General features: G+C 32.9%; 2 protein-coding genes across 2 annotated transcripts in view; one reads left to right on the top strand and one right to left on the bottom strand.

Moving 5' to 3' along the window:
* Positions 1-52: 52 nt before the first annotated feature.
* On the top strand, positions 53-12,574 carry LOC148598377 (translocating chain-associated membrane protein 1-like). The gene is made up of 12 exons (XM_088561904.1): positions 53-207; positions 1,701-1,761; positions 2,421-2,542; positions 2,903-3,019; positions 3,493-3,548; positions 3,851-3,935; positions 5,079-5,149; positions 5,801-5,911; positions 7,074-7,145; positions 7,364-7,435; positions 8,257-8,393; positions 9,659-12,574. The coding sequence occupies exons 1-12, from the start codon at positions 82-84 to the stop codon at positions 9,748-9,750; spliced, it is 1,122 nt and encodes a 373-aa protein (XP_088418030.1). The 5' UTR covers positions 53-81; the 3' UTR covers positions 9,751-12,574.
* Positions 12,575-17,893: 5,319 nt separating this feature from the next.
* LOC148598376 (solute carrier organic anion transporter family member 4A1-like) overlaps positions 17,894-20,876 on the bottom strand; it is a 30,134-nt gene continuing 27,151 nt past the window's right edge. Inside the window, exon 11 of the mRNA XM_088562172.1 lies at positions 17,894-18,197. Within this exon, the coding sequence (XP_088418298.1) occupies positions 17,929-18,197 (269 nt within the window). The 3' untranslated portion in view covers positions 17,894-17,928. The remainder of the gene's footprint in view (positions 18,198-20,876) is intronic.

Raw genomic sequence — 20,876 nt, 5'->3', positions numbered from 1 at the left:
GAATCACGGGAAAATCAGCACTTCCTGTTACACGATTCGGCAGCCGCACGCCACATCGACAACGCTCAACATCAGCTAGCCATGGGTATGCGACGTCCAAGAACGACAAAGAACCCTCCAATTCTCAGCCATGAGTTCGTTATCCAGAACCATGCCGACATTGTGTCCTGCGTGGCCATGGTTTTTGTCGTCGGCCTCATGTTTCAGGTGAGAAGCTCCATATGTTGATAATGTTTATCTGTCGAAATGTGCCGGCAGCCTGTCAGATAATGGCACGACATATTATGTTATTCTGAACGATTTTGCAAGCCTTCGTATGAGTAAAAGTATTGATTTGGATACAAGGCATTAATGCCGAAGTCAACAAGTTTAATTCTTCTATGATTAAGTTCATTGACATTGTAAATATGATGTGGATGATGAGTAGCCTTGTCTTTGTCTAAAGACTATGACTTATGACGTTATGTTGCTAAATGGAAATAATGAAGTCACCCTAATAAAACCTGTCGACAGACATGTACACCAATTTACATGTTTTCTGTGTATTAAAATTTGTTACTTGATGCTAGTGTGGCAGACGGCCTACCCGCATTGTAGTAGGTAGTGAGATTTAAGTAGATAGTTAATTGACTTGACTAAAGGATTAATTCTTTAGCTGAATCGGTTTGCCGCTGGTTTGTCACCGAGCGGTCAAGGGTTCGATCCTCGATGGTGGAGTATAATTTTTGGGAGTCAAATAATGCTCTCCCGTTACACTAGATAAAAAAAGGTTTATACATGTACAATGTATGTCCAGTTGTTTACACTGCTGTTGGAAATTTTACATTTTTTAAAGTTAAAAAACACTTTCTCACATTTTGTACATTGCATGTAGGATAAGATTTTTAACTTGAGATACATTTTGTATGTACAAGTTTAATTAGAAAATGAAACCTGAATGCACAGGAAAGAGAATTCTTTAATGGGACAAGACATGTATATAATACATGATCAAATTTCTTACTTAGTGGAGTTCCAACTTTCAAATTTTGTCCATTTCTGCTTCTGTAATTCCTCATAGATTATTTTTTAACATTAAAATGCTCATTGAATTGAAGGGAATATGATTAAGAAAATGAGGGAAAAAAATAATTAGGTTAGTCATTCAGGGATACATTACTAAACCCCCTCCCCATTTAAGTCAGTGGTTGTATATCTAACCCCCACAGTAGGAGTAAGTTTTATAAATATTTTTTTTTACTTATCCTCATACATGTTAATCCAAATTCAAATATTATATCTTGTTTGAAGTACTTTGTTGGTCATTAATGTGTCTTTGTGTCATTACTATGTACATTACTATTTCATTTGATATTGAAGAAAGAATTGTCTTCATTCTGTTATGGTGGATTTTAATACTTTTGTTGATGGAGTAACACTCACTACAACAGTGTTTGAGTCAAAATTCCCATAAAATGTTTAGCATAGGAGCCAAAAAATAGGGTAGGTTAAGGTATCAGGAAACAAACATCATTTTTGGCCTAACATGACCACTTGTATTTTTGTTTTAGCTTAAGAAATGTATGACTCCTTTTTCACTGTATTTATTGACTCAACAAGCTTGTAGCACTGTATTTGGATTGAATGTGTCATTGTAATTGTTTGAATTAAAATTTTCCCAAAACCTCTGAGATTCATGTATTGATTTATATTTTTTTCAGGCCACTTCACCTGTTGCTTCAATGTTTGTTGCATTGCAACATAATGTTACACAGTTCAATGGTAGGTACTAGAGGAATTTACAGCTAGTTGAAATAGACCAGTTCCAATTTCAACGCAAATTTAGCTAGCTTAGTGAGTGATTTAAATAGGTTAAAAATTGGTTAAAACATATATTATCTACAATGTATGACCAGTGATATGGATTAGAGGGAGACTAGGGTAAGCTGACAAATGTTATTGAAGTTGGCCATGTGTTTATCAAAGTTTTTCTACTGTTGTGGTGAAAAAAAAACCTTTGAAGCACATTGTATTATAATCTTACTTTGAGCTCCTCTTCCACTTCAATGAAAGCTGTTTTTGTATTGCTAGTAATTTGACTGTAGAAGTGATAGTAGTGATTTACAAAAAATATGTGTGCCACATCCCGCACAAGAACTGAAAGATAATGGGCCATTAAAATAAGAATGACTGGGCATTACAATTTAAATGACTGAATATTCTGTGGTTGTCAACTTGAAGGGGTTTGTTTTATAACACTTACTCATTGCCCCATTGCTGATAAAAACTGGTGGACCATTAACCCATAAATGTTTGGATTGAAACTTGATCACCTATCCACTGAATTCAGGTTTCAAGTCAATTTATTAATGCTGTTATTTTACTCAAGAAACAATTAAAAAAAAATGAAATATTGCATCACATAATATATATATTTACAGAAACAGACAATGTAGATGTACCTATAATGTACAGTTATGGAGCTAAAGACCTCACCTGTGTCTTCTTCTACATGTTAATCTGTGTTGTCATACATGCTGTAATTCAAGAATATGTATTGGATGTAAGTAGGAATGTTTTTTTTTTAATTAACTCTTCTCCATTCTTTACTATGAACTTGTTTACCAACATTAATTTTATTGAGTCACATGAAGAACTGTCAGCTAGCAGCAAAATTTACTTTTGTCAAAAAAGAATTATATCTTGAAGTATGTGGTCAAATTAAATGTAGACAACCTGTGCAATTGTTATAATTTTTTAATATACCTTTATTCCTATATGTTATCGCATACATTTGTACACTATAAGGCATCAATGACAAGGTCTTTTCAGTTAACAGTTAATCAACTATTATTGTGACTTATTTTTGTCAAAATTAGTACCTGAAAAAAATTATCATTAAAATTTGTTGCTTTTTTTTCAGAAATTAAATAGGAAAATGCATTTGTCCAAAGTGAAACACAGCAAGTTCAATGAATCTGGGCAACTTCTGACTTTCTACTTTGTGTCAGCAGCATGGGGAGCTGACCTGATTGTTAGGGTAAGTCTTGACAGATCCAGGGGGTGTTCCAGTGGTTGGAGCCCCCCTGTCTGTTGGAAAATTGTCAATTTCATGCAGCATGTGGGCAAAAGTCATAAATATTAGCTTGAAAGTCCTTTTTCTGCACTCCTCTCTAAAGTCTGAGGATCCATTTCTGATGAGACATGAATTAGACCATTGAAGGAAGTTTTTATTGAAAAAGATTAAATAAATGAACACAGAAATATCATAGTAAGTGTTTGTTACCTGCTGTTTTTTTTCTATTTAAGGGCCTTTTTTATGTTTAAATTCTTTATGTTTAGATGTTAGGAAAGAGTTCACTAAAAATGAAGTTTGGGTATGTATACTGGAAAGTATCTCTCAATGACCTTCTTTTGAATAGCATTAGAAAAGTTGGTATCTGTTAAATTATTCTTCTTTTTGACCATATACTTTCTGCTTTTTACCTATTAACCAGTAAAATCTATTTACAGGAGAGCTTCTTGAACATCAACTCTCTTTGGGAAGGCTATCCACATACTGAGATGAGGTGAGTCAAGTATTAAAAAAAATATATATACAGATGAAAAATAGAAACTGCCTTCTCCTTTAAATTCAATAGTAACAAAACTAAACTTCACATTAAATTCTTAAAATTGCAGATATTGGTTTTAAATTTTTTATGCAATGCCAGGGTAATGGGGTAGATAATTTTTTTTGTAAACTTTCTACAGAATGATGATCAAATGCTTTTTGTCAGATACCATAATCAAAATCTGATAGTAAAGTATGTGTGCTATTTGTCAATTATTTTTGAACGCAGAATACTAAATTGTTTTGTTTTTTTTTTAGTTTTGTGAACAAGTTTTACTTTATCATTCAAATGTCTTACTGGCTCCACTGCTTCCCGGAACTCTACTTCCAGAAAACAAAGAAGGTTTGTATAAATGCATGGCCATAGGAAATAGAGTAAAATTTAACATAAACTTGAAAATATTATATTTCCCTTGTTCCAGTAGAATAGATATATTAAATTTTGTTGTCAAGTTAATGCTGCTTTATTGTCTCTGTACTGCAATTAATAAGAAATTCAATAGAAAGCATATTTTAGCTCACCTGGCCATATGAGCTATTGCCATCACTTGGTTTCTGTTGTTGTCATTAATTATTTTTCAAAACTCTTCTCCTCTGACACCACTTGACCAATTGAAACCAAACATAGTACAAATGTTTCTATGGGTATCCTGCATAGAACTGATGTGGGGATTTTTGATCCATCGAAAAACATGGTCACTGTTACTAAAAATAGAATATAGGGGTCAGACTGTAGTTTTTGAATATATTTTAAAAACCATTAGGTTAAGCTAAATTCTGACATGGGTATAAAAATATTCAGCATGATGAGATATATCTGTGGTCAAATTTTCGTAATATTCTGTTTAGTCATGTCGTTATTGCCCTTTTTCAATTTTTTTTGCTATTTTTGATGCTGTTTCTGTCAAAAATCTTCTCCACTGACACTACTTGACCAATTGGAACCAAACTTGGTAGGATATTCATAGGGGTATCCTGCATAGAACTGATTTGAGGATTTTTGATCTGTCGAAAAACAGCTGCTGTTACTAAAAATAGAACATAGGGGTCAGACGGTAGTTTTACGCATATATATGCTATATCGTTAGGTTAAACTAAATTCTTTCAGTGGCTTAAATGACCCATATTATTAGTACTACAAAAGTTGTCAGACGACCCCTTGTAAGAGTTATGGCCTTGAAAGGGGAAAAATGATGTTTTTTTTTTTTTTTTTATTTTTACTGTTTTCAGCCACTATCTTGAAAACTATGATAGGTAGAAAGACACTTTCAATTGCTGATCCTTATGATAAGTCCTACCAAAGTCTTCTTGAGTCAAAATTGTTGAATGAACTTCTTGTTAAATTTATTGCTTTTGAAAGGCAAAATTCAACCAGGTGAGCAATTCCGGCTCCTGGGAGCCTCTTGTCATGGAAAAGTCTTACTAAAATTGGAGAAATGCTGAGTATGCAAGTCACAATAAACTATTGTACAATTTCATTTGACAGGAAGAAATGGCAGCGAGAATCCAGTATGCTATTCTATATTTGATTTTCATTGGTGGAGCTTATTTCCTCAAGTAAGTCTCTAACAAATATTTTTTGTCCGTTTTCGAGCCTTGTAAACAAAAAGCATAATATAATGTTTATACACATGTACATGCGAATCATGATGAAAAATAGCTAGTAAAAATATCAAGGTAAATCATAAAAAAAAATTGATAATCAGATTCTTGATCATAGAAATTTTTTTATTTTCCCACTGATCCCAAAATATAACACTTCATTCATATTGGATGTATCAGATTTTTGCAGAAAAGCCATATTGAAATAAAATGCTGATGAATTGTCTTTCATCAGTATTGGTTGTCTCCCCTTCCTTTCCTACCTTGATAAATATAAATGTTCCTGAAAATGATTTCTTTACGTTATGTATACATAGAAGTTATATCTCCTGCTTTTTGTTGGGGCCTTCCGATATTTCATTAAAAATATTCAACAGTCTCCGGCTTATGGGCCTGTTTCAAAGTGGGAGATCTAGCAGCATTCAGAAAAAAAAGTCAAAAAGAAAAAGAGAAAATATTCCACCTATCTTTCTACACAAAGCCATAGCAGTTGATTAGGGGAATTCAAACATAATTTTTTTTTTAAATGGCAATATCCAGTTTTGAACTTCTACTATCGCCAATGTTTACAATTTGTGATGCAACGTGATACTGTTTTCATTTCAGTTTCACTAGAGTAGCCCTAGCCATGATAGTTCTACACTACACAGTAGAGTTTGTGTTCCATCTAGCTAGACTTTTGTACTTCTCTGAGAAAGGAGATTTAGCTAACACTTGGTAAATATGTTAAAGTTGATACTTCTGAACACATTCATTTCATGGCTTCAAATCTTTGATGTTATAACATATGAATTATTAGATATGGCTAATTGAATCATAAAACAGGAAAGCTCTGTAAGAAATCCTGAAAATTGAACAACTTTAAATAAAGTTAATGTGAATTGGAGTCCAATAGAACTTTTCACAAAAAATCGTAAGTCATAAGTTCTGACCTCAGAGCAGGTTACATACCTTATGTCTGGTTTTACACTGAAAATTTTTTTGAGAATTTACCAGAATTTTTTTTGTCATTACTCAAAATATTCAATAGTACATCTTTCATATAAACCAAAACTTTGTTAAACTCAAAGTGGAATGGTTTTTATGGATACCAATTTTTACTGAAGTGAGGTAAATAATAGAGAAAACCATAAATGGAAATTAATGATCTGACATATTGTGGGCCCTAAAAGATTTTGCAAATTGATGGAATAGGGTTTTCCCGCCCATGATATCGCGATGTCACAACATTTTAGGAATGACTGTTATATTTTTAGTCTATGAAGAAATAACCTTAATCGCATGGTACATCATAGGCATTGAGGATAGTTCAAATAGAAAGAAAATATTTAACAGTCTTTCCTTATAACTTAGTATCAAAAATTTTAACAAGTAAATCATTAGAAAAATTTGAAGACATCACAGTCACATTACAAAACTTCATTTATAAGATGGTTGACAAATTTATTTTTTTCAAATACTGTGAAAGTACTGTTGTTCATTGGATACCAATTTTCATGGTTTTTGTGGGAAGGCCAATTCATGAAATTTGGTTCCCATTGAAAAGGAGATTTCCATTGATGTGTATAATGAAAACCTCAAAACCACGAATTTAAGAATTCACAAACTTGTGTTTCTTTCCAAATCCATGAAAATTAATATCCACAAATTAAAGTAATGTCACAGTAAGAAAGCATGTTACTTCTGAAATAAAATTTTGAAAAGTGATACCAGAATTTGATGGAACCAATCACCCAACATACTAATTGTAGTATAACCTATTATACTGTGTGAGAATTTTTCATTTCACTTTGTTTCATATTATTCATTTTAAACTTCTGTGAGTTTTCTTGATGTTTATATGAGAAAGACATAACATTTTTTCTTTCATTTATTTCAGTTTCATGGTATTCAATGGATTGTTTGTAATAGTCAGATTAGGAACCATAACTCTGTCTGTACTCACTTTCTGGTAAATATGTTGTTTTTTTTTTTTGTCAAATGTTATTTAGGAATGACTAACCTGGTTATGTGCTTTGACTTCTAAGTAAATCTGCATTTAATTATAGACTCAATAGATTTATCTGCATTCTTTACATAATTGTTTATGAAAATAAGTAGACATTGCATTCTGGAGCTTGTTTCAGATGAAGATCTTAATACATGTTTCATCAACTTTATAATTTGTAGGTATGGTTTACAACAAAGCAACCAGACCTCTATTGACTTCCAGTCAGGAAACTTTAATACTCAGCTTATAAGGTAGGTAAACAAGCAGTTGGCTTAAATGATAAAAAAAAAAACTGCTTCTGCAATAGAACAAAAAATGCTGTTTTTTCTATTCATTCAAGTAATTAGCAGTACTCATTGTATCCTTTGATGCTGCAAGACTTGCCAAGTATTTTACAGTAATGGTCATTTCTTGTTGAAGTCTGTTAGAAATTCAAGTTCCCTTTTTTTTGGGGGGGGGGGCTATTCCATAAAAAGTATGTCCTGGGGACAGAACATCCATATTATTATGGGTTACCACCAACACATTAAAATTAAGATGTCATACCTTTGTCTTGTAAGAAAAAATCTAATTTTATGTGAGCGGGGTCGAGAATCTAGGATATTTTTTTAATTTTGATTTGAAAGAAAATATAACTGGAATCAATCTGTTCTTTGGCATGAAGCAGAGCTAAGAAGGGACTAAAAAAACTTTGAACTTTTGTCAGTTATGCTCATTAAAGAGCTTTTATCAATGTCAACAACAAGTGGATTAATGGAGTAGCTCTCACCTTGGGGGTTGTCAAGCAATAAGTGGAAAAACTAACAGTAGAGTGTATTTGGGCCACATGTATGGAGAAAGCCACAGTTCATGCCAGTAATAGACCACATTTGAAGAGTATGCTCCCTGGAGCCTCTGTAGATGTTGAAATTTCCCCTCCCTATCCATTTCTCCCATTTTTTTTCATAGTAAAAATTTCGAATTAAAATCTTTTCTTGTTCTTATTGTATATGAAGTATTTGGATTGAAATTGGAACAAACATCAATGAACCAATCAGTTAACTAATATATGTACATGTATTCTATTTTACAGAATAAATTGTCTGGCAGCAGTCTCCTTGCTCCAAGCCTGGATGATGTGGAATTTTATTAACTTCCATCTGAAGCGTCTGCGAGAGAGAAGTGCTGTCTCTAGAAAACTCAAATCACCTGCCAAGAAGAAGATGAAAAGTGAGTACTTTTTGAATAAACTGAAAAGCTTTTTTATAAGGCTAAATAAAAAAAAATATGCTAGGTTCTAAAGCACTGCTACATCTGCGATTTTTATTTTTTGGTAAAATCCGGAAATTTTCATATCCAGTCCGGAATCGACCTTTAATTAGTTAACGGATTAGTCTCCATGATTGACAGTAAGGTAAAAAATAGGATGGGAATGAAGCTGTTATTTAACATTGATCATTAAAAACAAAATTATGTCTCGTGGCAGAGAGATGGCATTTATTTCTGGCCACATCTCATATTCCAGTAAAGTTTAATTCCATGGTGTATTTTATTTAACTTCTCAACATCCTGTACGTTTACAGAATTGTTCAATTTGATGAAATTTCTCAAAAAAACTTGCTTCTGATTAAAAAAATAATAATAAGCCTCCCTCCTGCATCAATTTTTTTTTAAAAAAGTGGCCTGAGAATCTAGGGTTTTTTTTTGTATGGCCTAACTTGTAGTTTTTTATTTGTAGGATGTCAGATGGAAATTGGAAAAATACTGAAATTTACTTCCAATTTTCTTCTATTAAAATTCCTGTAGGTGTGAGGGACTTTTTTTTGGGGGATATTTTTATTTGTAGTATGTCAGATGAGAAATCAAAAGGACTGAAATTTTCCCTCTGTTTTCTTTTATTAAAATCCCTGTAAGGTACTAGGGACAATGGATAGATATGTTTTATTGATGAGGCATTTACTCTGGAAAAGGAGGGCATACATGTATGAATCATGTGTATAGCTGTTAACTCAGTAACCCTTAACAAATGTATTTTAATAACGATGATTGGATTCATACTTTTTACTGGATTTGGTTAACAATAGAGATATCATTTCCTAGGTTTTTGTCAAACCTTTGATTTCCAGATATATAATTTGTGAAAAATTGATTTTTGAAAAAAAAACTAGGTTCAGGAATTTTCTCTAAACCTTTTTATATTTTAATGAATGACATCCACCTTATGCGCACCATTGAATTATGTACATGGTTAGCAAAGTAATTTCTTGGTTTGTTCAAGGGAGATAATTTTACTATGTTAACATATTTAGAGTGAGTAGGGTTCATAATAAGTTCTACCTTGATGTAACCAAGATATATTTTTGTACAAAAATATTTTTTTGTATGTGTCTTGAATAGAAAATCAAAAATGTACAAGTGAGTGAAGAAAGGGTCTTCAAGCTTTTTAAGTTATTTGACTTTTGTAGATTAAAATTTGTAATATCTGTTTTTTTCAGTTGCAGAAGAAGACATTCAGTCCTTACCGGAAGTTGATCAAAACACAGCATCTGAGAATGGTGTAAGAGCTCGCCGTGGAAAGAAAAATTAGACAAGTCTGTCTATCCGTCTAATCTCAGATTGGATGCTCACCTCAACTTCATTTGCAACTCACAGGGTGGTTAATCAGTTGAAGTCTATTATGAATTTAAGTGATCCATATACAGTTGTTTTTTTTTTATTGCAATTGTATCTGGAACAAGAAGTGTTTTATTTCACATATTAACATTTATTTAGATAATAGAGTGCAAACATTGTGTGTTTTTTCTGGTTTTTTTTAAAATGTCAAAAGCATTCATGGCTAGATCATTTATCAAAATTATGCCATTGTTTGTTTACTCATTTCACTATAACTTAAACAGATCAAGCACTTTAAAGTTGATTTCCTTGTTCTCATGCCATTTTTTTTTACAATAAAGAAAATCGTTGTTTTTATATTAATCATAGACAGAAAAAATGATGAGGTAGGCACTTTCTTGTATTTATTTTTTTTTGCCGTGGTAATGAAAATGGTGAATAATGGATACCCTTAAAAGATACAAAGGGTGGCTTGAGAACCATGACATTAACTTTGAATGGCCTAAGTGATTAGGAGAATTAGCTCCAACATGAGAAAGTACAAATACAGTTATGTAGTGTCTTTTTGTCATAAGATCATCATTTACTGTACATACTGTGTATGTATTTTTGACATTGTTATATCTCATAATTATGCAAGATATCGTGTGAAATGTAGAAATGTATGGTTGTATGAACTAGATTATTTAGAAATGAAATTTTATGGGCTAAAATGAAATATCATTTTGAGATGATATACTTGTTATTGACTTTCATTGTTATGTTTCGTTGTTGAATGGTTGTTGTTAAAATCATTTTAAGCCATTTGCTCTCTTATAAATCAAATTGTCATTGCATTTGAAGTTGATCATGTGACACTATCTCAGAATAGACACATGACAGTCATGTGACAGGTGGTGGTTTTGTTGACATATTTTGTGTTTATGTGTGTCATTTTTGCCCATGTGACTTGTCAAATTGTCAATTCAAACAAGTTCAAAGGTCAGTCTAATTAGAAAATCATTATAGAGTTCATTTCATCCCTGTTTAATGCCATATTTTTATTGATCAGTACAATGTTGCAATTTGTTTCAGGTATAAGATATCATTGATAATACATTTTGATCATTATAATTTTGTTTTTGTTTTTCAAGAAATTTTGGCTTAGTTACAGAAAATAGATGTTCCATTACTGTTGATATTAGAAAAAAATTTTGACACTGTTCATTGTTTTGAACATTATGAATTAATACTGCACTTGGGTCTACCAAAAAAAGATGACCAAGGGTGTTTTTTAATTTCTTGTACTGCAAAGTGTGCCACAAATGAGAATCATATGGTTTGCACTTTGCATATTACAAATGTATCTGAAAATCTCATGATAATCATATGACTATATGTAAATTATCATGTCAGTACCATGTGATTATCATAAGCAATACATTTGCCTGTTTACAATTGAAGGAATGATCTGAGCAAAGCTTATCAGTGGCTGTCTGTTTCTTTTAATGCATTGTTAAATTTTGTTAAACATATGAAGCTGTCTAATTTAACTGAAATTTAATATCATTTAAGGAGGTAAGGGACACAACTTTTGAAATCATTGACATGTTTGTATCGTATTCAATTCACCAAAGCCTACCAAGCTTTCATTTGAATCAGAATGAAATCAATCCATGTTTCTTTGATGCTTACATGAGATTGATATAAATTGCTGAATACAAACATTCCAATGGTTTTCAAGAGTTATGTCCCTTACCCTGGGTCTACCTCCTTAATTGTACTATCAAAGTTTGTGCCATTATGTTTATACCTTTACCTTCAGAAATTGTCAAAATGTTACACAGTGAAACTTGTGTAAACCAAACTCATTTGTGACTAAAGTACTTGGATCAATAGCTACAAAACTACTAAGTGCATGTCTGATTTAGACAGGTTTTAGATTTATTCAAGTTTAGTTCAGACAAGTTTCACTGTAATCTGTTCTAACCTAGGCAATGATGAGTACTATAAAAAATACTGAATGTGATGGAATGAAAATGTTGATTAAATTTGAAATTTTCAACAAGTGTACACATTTTTTTTTCAGAATTAAAAGTCTTCGTAAGAAGTTATGGTTTAAAATTTTGAAGCAAGCCCACCTAATTTGTTATTGGATCGTGCATATATATATGTGAAAGAAAATGATAAGATCGTCGTTATTTCTAGTCTAATATATTGTAGCTTTATTTCTTATAATAAACATGTATTGTGTAAGAAGGTAAGGGACATTACTCTTACAAATCATTGGAACGTATGTGTAAAGCATTTTACATCAATAGCATCAATTCTTTCTGTGTCAAATGGAAGCTTGATAGACTTTGAGGAAAATTTAATATGATGCAAGCATATCACTGATTTCAAGATTTATGGCCCTTAGGTCTATGTTCTTGTTTCATTCATTGGACAGGACATAAATGTAAGAAAAACTACTTTAATCTGTGAGATATGTGCAAATTTTAATGTTAACTGAATTTAACACCTCACATACACATGTTGACTTTGAAATTTTTGACTGCTAAGAAGAGAAAATCTGAGAGTGAGTTGATAAAAGAAGATATTTCATTTAATGAAAGAAATGTTTTTAAAGCAAATAGTTCCTGAAGTAGTTTTTAGAAATTTGCATGATGTAAATGTAGATTGTTTTGACTAAATTACAAGTTCATGTTAATATTATGAAAAACAACAACTTTTAAATACTATATCAGATTTCAAATAGCATTGTGTCTTGAAGATGTATATCGTTAAAATGTTTTAAGGATTAAAAAATATTTTACATATTTGTCTTTTTCTCTTAATTTTAAGCCTCTAGTTATTCTATATCTTCCAGAAGAGAATGTTTAAAATACGATTAATTATACAGTCGAACCTCGATGTGTCGAACTCGGATTAGTCGAAATCTCAGATAACTTGAATTAATTACAAAGTCCCAGCAAAACTCCCTTTATTCCAATACTATTTTACTTCGGATGAATCGAACTCAGATGAATTGAAACCTCGGGTAACTTGAGGTAATTAATCAGTCCCCTTGATGGGACTTCGATGTTAATTATCCCTGTTGTCTCTAAGTCAATTAATTAGGCAGAAAACTGATTGCCTTATTACAAACCATGATTGAAGTGTGTTTTAACAACAATTAGCATGGCTTTTAAGATTAATTTGTTGAGACTCTTTATGGTTTGATTTGTTTATTTGATTAATTTAAAATTGTGCATGCTGTTAAAAGAAACGAATTGTATTAATAACACGTCGGAATTTACACTAACAGTGATATCGGATATTTTGAAAAAATTTTTTAAAAATATAGATGAATTGTAATGGTACCTGACTATTTAATGAAACATCAAACAGACGATAGTAAGGGTATTTCAACGACTACATTCGTTTTGCCAGTGAATCTGAAATTTTATCATAATATTGTAGAGCAAAATATGTATTTGGAGAAAACTTATTGTCACAACAGTGAAAACTGCCAATTTGAAAGTGGGGGAAACCACACTGAAACCAATATACTAGCTGGGGCGTATGACAATGTCAGGGTAGGGACTGTAGAAGACTTAATGAAATTCAGAGTTCACAACAAGAAAAGTGCCAATGTCACAGCACGAACAGTTATTAGAGTAATCAAGGGAACCTAGATTCTAGCGGAAATCAAAAGAATGTAATCCAGGGACAAAGACCAGACGTGGAAAACAAACACACACAACAAAGAACATAAAGTAACTGAAATGATACAAAGTAAAAGTAAATGAGTAACTTGGACTCCACTAAAAACTGGCAGCATGAATCAGGTGCACTGGTAGGGTAATCGTCCGCTGCTTTTCAAGAAACACTCTTTGAGTTGTTCAAGTCTGGGGTTTACGAAAGAGGGAAGGAAAACTATGACACTTTGAACAAATCAGTTTTCATTATGCAGATGGACCCATGAGTTCATGATGACAACAATAAAATTTCCCTAGTTATGACTTCATTCTTCAAGCAACATAACCTTGTTCGAGAAGCCTAATTGTAAGAAGTCTAGCAGGATACAAAAAGTCTGTGTAGTTACGGCAAGCTCCGGCATAACGTATGAGTTGTGATATGAAAACTCAATACGCAGGTGCTGAAGAGATGTTGTCACAAATGAAAGGAAAGTTGACAATTCTGAATAAAAAGTCATCACGTTTGATGTAAAGATCAATAGTTTTCCTTTATAATCGATATCTAAATGTTAGTTAAGATATGAGGCTGACTTCACAGTGTCTGTATTATCCTTTATCTCAAGTTCTTTTGGGTAGATGCGATGTATCAAATCTCCGAAATGAGGATTGTTTAATGATAACATGTCATCTATATAGCGTAAATTGAGATTAAAGGATCTAGCTAAACGATGTTCTTTCTTTCGGATCAGATCAGCTATAAAGTTAGCCTCTTTAGAGTGAAAGAATAGGTCAGCAAGTAGAGGAGCACAATTTGTTCCCATTGGAATGCCGACCGTTTGTTGAAAAACGCTTATACCACATCGGACAAATATGTTGTTAATAAAAAAAAAATCCAGCATTTTAAAAATTTCTTCTGTATATTTGGAATGTGATTTGGAATTATTTTTTTTTACAAAATATGAGAAATCTCTACCAAGAACTATATATTTTATCTAGGAGGGCCATCTTTTTTGGAGAAACAACGATGTATAATGTTTGTGAGTCGAGATTTTAACTGAATATTGGAAATAGAAGTATAAAGTGTTGAAAGATCACAGGTTTTAATGCTATTATATTCTGATAATAATCTTGAATTGGGGGTCTCCAGAAGATCTTTCGAATTTTTCAGGTTACACATTGAATTAATACCACTACGGCAGTAACAAGTGTTGTGGTAGAACTGGAGACTTTATTTGACAGCTGTGAGTATAGAAGTTGAAGTTTTGAAAGAGGTTTGGTGATACATTTTGCAGATTCAGCTATTTACGTCACACATGGGAATACCATAATGTCAAAAAGGGAAATTAGAAAAGGGATATTCTGAAGACATACGATGTCTAATGTCACATTAGAGAAAGTGCTAATGTCACAGCAAGAAATATGTAAATATAACAACAGGTACCGTAGAAATAGGAGCTATATGAAAGCCACAACAGGGAAAATGCCAATGTAACAGCTGAGACCGATCAAATTCCAAAATGGCAAGTAACAACAGAGAAAGTGCCAATTTCACAGCAGAGCAAAAACCAATGTATGAAAGTGGACATCAAATGGGGGTGCAATCTGAAAGTCACAAAAGAGAATATGCCAATGCAACGACAGAGAAAGTACCAAAGTTGTGACAAGTAAAAAATACCAGTGTAAAATGTTGTCAATTTTTTACACCTTCAAACAAAATGGAACATATTTTAAAAGTCCGTACAATGACCATCCGTACAGAATTTTTAGTTAAAAATGTATTGAAAGCCATTTGTGTCACGAAGAACCCCACTGATAGCAAAATTAAAGGATCATTTCCAACTAAAAAGGTATTATTCAATTATATCTATATTTATATAAATAAAGTCTCGTATTGGTGAGCTCTGAAATTATTTACTATTTTGGTTAGAGTTTATTCGCTGATGCATTTCTTTACTGTCTCTGCATATTCGTTCCTTTTTCATCGTATTGTACGATGGATAACAAAAGTTTAAAGCTGTTTATATATATATGTGAACAAAAGGGAAATTAAGTAGATTGATCGATTGTGTTGAAACATCTTTTAACCGTAAGTCATGCATATCAGGACGATAAATCGAATAGACCTCGTTGTGTTAGAGTGACACGGTGAGCCAGACTTTAAATGTGCTCGTACCTTGTATGCCTCGAGGTCATGCCTAGAGGAGAATGGTGTCTACTAGTATTAAGGAGCCTACCTACATTTGTTTTGAAATCGGAATCAGTCATTTTCAATTTGCTGTAACATTACCTGTCAACATTGATAATTGTTTTGTTTCTAAGAGTAATCAAGGGAACCAAGGTTATAGCGGAAATCAAAAGAATGTAATCCAGGGACAAAGACCAGACATGGTAAAAGACAAACACAACAAAGAACATAAAGTAACTTAAATCATACATACAAAGTAACAAAAGCAAATGAGCAACTCGGACACCACTAAAAACTGGGAGCATGGACCAGGTGCACTTGTGGAGTAAGCGTCCTCTGCTTTTCTAGAAACACCCACTGAGTTGCTTATAAAAAGTCAAGTCCGGGGTAGACAAACGAGGAAAGGAAAACTATGACCCGTTGAATAAATTAGATTTCATGGTGCAGATGGATACACTATAACGATCCACGAGTTCATGGTGACGACCATAAAACTTCTGTAGTGATGACTTCAATCTTGTAGCAACATAACCCTGTTCCAAAAGCCTATTTGTTCTAGCGCGATACAAAAAAGTCTGCGTAGCCTCGGCAAGCTCTGACATAACGTATGAATTGTATAAAGGTTTGCTTACATCTGAAGATATTTTTTGTTTTGTATTATTAAGTTATGTACTCCAGTGGATTTGTTGCGTTTCATTATACTCGTTCTGTCCCCATTAATATCATTCAATGATAGTAATTTACAGCAGTGTATTATGGGGAAAAATGATTCATGAAGCTAAATATTTATTCCATTTGAGTACAGCGTTTTAAACACAATATATAGCATAAAATGCTTCCTTACATTGAAGCGATGTTTACATTCCTTTATCTGTTAAATGAAAAATCCAATTTCATAATTCCTTAGAATAGGGTGTTAGAACTGTCTAGAATTTGTCAATTTTATCACTTTTAAACATGAAAATAACAATTTTCTATTAAAGAAAGGGGGTCCAACCCCTGCACGTTCCTGGACCCGCCTCCGTAATGGTAGTATGTGTGTAAATGAATGTATTATAGGGGATTTTATATCGTTTCATGTAATCTAGCTGTGCCTATTTCTGCTCTTTAAAATCTTAGAACAGGACAGTGATCAACTATTTTTATTGCGAATATATCGAGCCTTCATTGCCAATTTTGGGTTTTCTAACCTGTGATGATACATTGAATGTAAAATTATGATGAAGAATGATATCGGTTTTTCTCTTTTAATACTGTTTTTCTTTAAAGCCGAACAAAATACCTAAAGTGCTGATACTCTTTTTATTGCACATGGTAGAACCTCTTTGGCTTTCTATTTCACCAGTTTTTTGGTTTTGAGTACTTCATGAATGTATACAATATTTTTTCTTGGATATAGATCTTGCTATATACACATTTGATTCCAGTGTTGCTGACGAGAGGTTTCTCAATCCATGATACACAGCATATCAACATTGCAACATTTATGACTGGCACTTTTCATACATATATTTGACGTATAACGTATTTTTTGTAGAATGAAATTTTGTGTTTGTTGCCATTAAAAGTGTATTCAAATTAAGACGAATCTTTTTACCGCGGTCTGTAATACAGAACCTATTCAAGAAGGAAAAATAAGCACAACCTTTTCCATTTTTTTTTTGTGCTCACTTTTCTCATTTGTCTCTGACATTTAAAGTGTCAACATTGTTATTTTTGAAACAGAACTTACTAAAATTTCTCATTGTCTAGGCCGCTGGTCTGTTGCAACTTATTTGTTACTCGTCCTTAATCTCGAGCTACTAAAAAGTAAAATAAATTGAAAATATTTTCTACGATTTGAATTATTGCGCTTTCTTGGTAACATCAAAATAACGAAAACATCAGAATGCAACAAAAATGTCTGGTTATACAGTACGTGTTTTACCTCCAACAATACTTTAAATCTAATTTCATCGAAGAAAATTTCAACTACAACCGAAACACTAATAAAAGTCACTTCAAAATTTTGATATGTCAAAACATTGTTTAAAGTTTACCGAGGAGACACACACACAAAACGAACAAACAAACAAACAAACAATTATTAAAGTTTATATTTATTGCAAAGAGATTTACATTTATTATATAAATAAAACAAATGAAAATATGTACATATAGCCTTTTTGGGGGGAAGTGAGGGTGGGGGTAGGGGGGTATCACATATTATATAATTTGCATGATTCTGAAAGACTGCTACCTAATAACATCTAATTTAATATTTATCACTGCCATCGACCATGAAACTACTTCACCATTGGTCCTCAAATTATTCACCTTTGTTGCTATGATCTACTTTTTCGGTCTTTTCCATTGAAATTACATTGGATTTGTCATGCCCTGATTTATGAACGTATAATGTTATCAACAGGAACAAACTACATATACATTTACCGCCCAGACTAGCGGCCATTAAATTTTTACCCATCGATTCATTGTCATAAAAGAGGCATGAGCCCTGTTCGCCACACGTGTTCTGCCAGAGTTGACATGTCAAATCGATTACCGCCCCAAATACTATAGAACCTGGAATATGTCCTGAAATAAATATAAACAGTATACGAGAAGGGCGCTATACGAATATGGTAAAATGATAATAATGAAAATGATACTAATGATAATAAAACATTATGAACATTCATTATTCCTGTTTAGAGGCTTGCGATTGGCACAAGGTGTGATTTAGTCATGAAAATATATATGTACCTATCGATTCCAGAGCTGAGGTGTATCTTATACTTGATTATATCATATATTTAGACTAAAATTACTTTTTGCTTATTTACAAGAGTGGACACAGACTGGCATTGCCCGAGGAGCAAATTTGAACATACATAGGTTTTGTCTTGAATGTGTTTTGCATTGTATAGAAAACTTCTCCGTTTATTGATATCAATTATTGAATTATGCACATGTTGATAAATATCCATTAACATGTGTTACTAAACATCTAAATGGGGAACAAATTCCACCATGGATTGCCATATTACAATGTTCCTTCCTCGAAGGTGCACTTGCATGGATGTGTTGAACTTGCTTTGTCATGTTAAGGATTGGCCATTTCACTTTATACAGTTAGCTTGATAAAATTTTGGACTCTCAATTTTTTTTAGATTAACAGAAACCTATAGTGTGGTATCTGTCAGTTACATGGCCTTTATTTCAAAATGGTAGGGGCCATAAACTCAAAATCAAATAAGAGCATTTCTTTAGTAGTAAGTAAAATCATGTCAAAATTTCATAACAGTTGATCAAGGGAACCTAGATTCTAGCGGAAATCGAAAGAATGTAATCCAGGGACAAAGACCAGACGTGGAAAACAGACATACACAACAAATAACATAAAGTAACTTAAATCATACATACAAAGTAACAAAAGTAAATGGGCAACTCGGACTCCACTAAAAACTGGGAGCATGGACCAGGTGCACTTGTAGGATAAGCGTCCTCTGCTTTTCTAGAAACACCCGCCGAGTTCCTCATAAAAAGTAAAGTCCGGGGTAGACAAACAAGGAAAGGAAAACCATGACCCGTTTAATAGATCAGTTTTCATGGTGCAGATGGATACACCATAATGATCCACGAGTTCATGATGACGACCATAAAACTTCTGTAGTGATGACTTCAATCTAGTAGCAACATAACCCTGTTCCAGAAGCCTATTTGTTAGAGTTCTAGCGCGGCACAAAAAGTCTGCGTAGTTTCGACAAGCTCTGGCATAACGTATGAGTTGTGATATGAACACTCCATACGCAGGAGCCGAAGGGATGCTGCCACAGATGAAAGGGAAGTTGACAAATCTGAATGAAAGTCATCACGTTTGTCGTAAAGTTTGATCAATAGTTTTCCTTTACCATCGATTTCTAAGTGTAGGTAAAGATATGAGGCTGACTTCGCAGAGTCTGTAGTATCTTTTATCTCAAGTTCTTTTGGGTAGATGCAATGTATCAAATCCACGAAATTAGGATTGTTTAAAGATAATACGTCATCTATATAGCGGAAACTGAGATTGAAGGATTTAGCCAAACGATATTTTGTCTTTCTGATCAGATCAGCTATAAAGTCAGCCTCATAAGAGTGAAGGAATAGGTCAGCAAGTAAAGGAGCACAATTTGTTCTCACTGGAATGCCGACCGTTTGTTGAAAAACACGTCCACCACACTGGACAAATATGTTGTCGATTAAAAATTCCAGCATTTTGTAAACATCTTCCTCTGTATATTTGGAAGATGATTTGAAATTATTTCTTACAAAGTATGAGGAATCTCAACCAAGAACTATATATTTTATCTAGGTGTACCATCTTTTTTGGAAAAACAACAATGTATAATGTTTTTAGTCGGGATTTTTTATTGAGTATTGGGAATAGAAGTATACAGTGTTGAAAAATCATAGGTTTTAATGCTATTATATTCAGATAATAGTCTTGAACTGATTGTCTCCAAAAGATCTTTCGAATTTTTCAGGATCTACATTGAATTAATACCACTACGGGAGTAACAAGTGTTGTGGAAGGTTAATGAATTGAATGAATGAACGTGGTCACATGACTACTATAATTTCCCCGAATACACCATGACCCACATTCTTCACTGGTATGACTATGCTCGGGGACTGTGTAAACGCTTCGATGCTTTACAACGTCCGTGAGAGACCCCAAATGATAGGCAAGGGCGTTAAGAAACCCCTAAATCCGTCATGAATAAAAAAATACCACATATGAGTGCAAACCGGGTCTAACAGTATTGAGTATATATGTTAGCACGAAAAAAAAATAAATAAACCAAGTATAGGAATAGTTAGCTGATGGTCAGCGTCTCTCATATCGTGAAAATAATTGGATAAAACTGTATTACGAAAGATTTTTGGGGATTTTAGTGGTTTATATCCACAAAGACAGTCGAATTATCAACTCAATTATCTGCTAGAAGCAACGATGTCCTAGCTTTATAATGCACGAAATAAAGGGTGTAACGGATATATGGAAAGTGCTATCGTTTTCAACTTTATTGTTATAGTGTTATTTAATTATATGATATTGTTTTTACCCTATATCGTTTACCCTATATCACATAACATATGTAAAATCCCAATACCTTTAGCACTCACACTCGAATTATAATTAAAATATATGACGTGTCAAGCCGTTTCAACTTTACACCTACATCACCAAGCAGCTAGCCGGAAGACCTTTGGAGGATATAGGAGTCTCAAGTT

This window comes from Perna viridis, chromosome 14, assembly GCF_037379345.1.
Source record: "Perna viridis isolate PV_CMFRI_1.1 ecotype Kerala chromosome 14, ASM3737934v1, whole genome shotgun sequence".
NCBI classification, from domain to species: domain Eukaryota; kingdom Metazoa; phylum Mollusca; class Bivalvia; order Mytilida; family Mytilidae; genus Perna; species Perna viridis.
The sequence above is the reverse complement of the archived record's forward strand: the minus strand, read 5'-3'. Positions and strand labels throughout refer to the sequence as shown.

Bases quoted from the DNA above. Each gene is read 5' to 3' on its own strand.
- LOC148598377 (XM_088561904.1), top strand. From the start codon at position 82: ATGGGTATGCGACGTCCAAGAACGACAAAGAACCCTCCAATTCTCAGC. The intron at 208-1,700 runs GTGAGAAGCTCC...TATTTTTTTCAG, and splicing joins TCGTCGGCCTCATGTTTCAG to GCCACTTCACCTGTTGCTTC. The intron at 3,936-5,078 runs GTTTGTATAAAT...TTCATTTGACAG, and splicing joins ACTTCCAGAAAACAAAGAAG to GAAGAAATGGCAGCGAGAAT.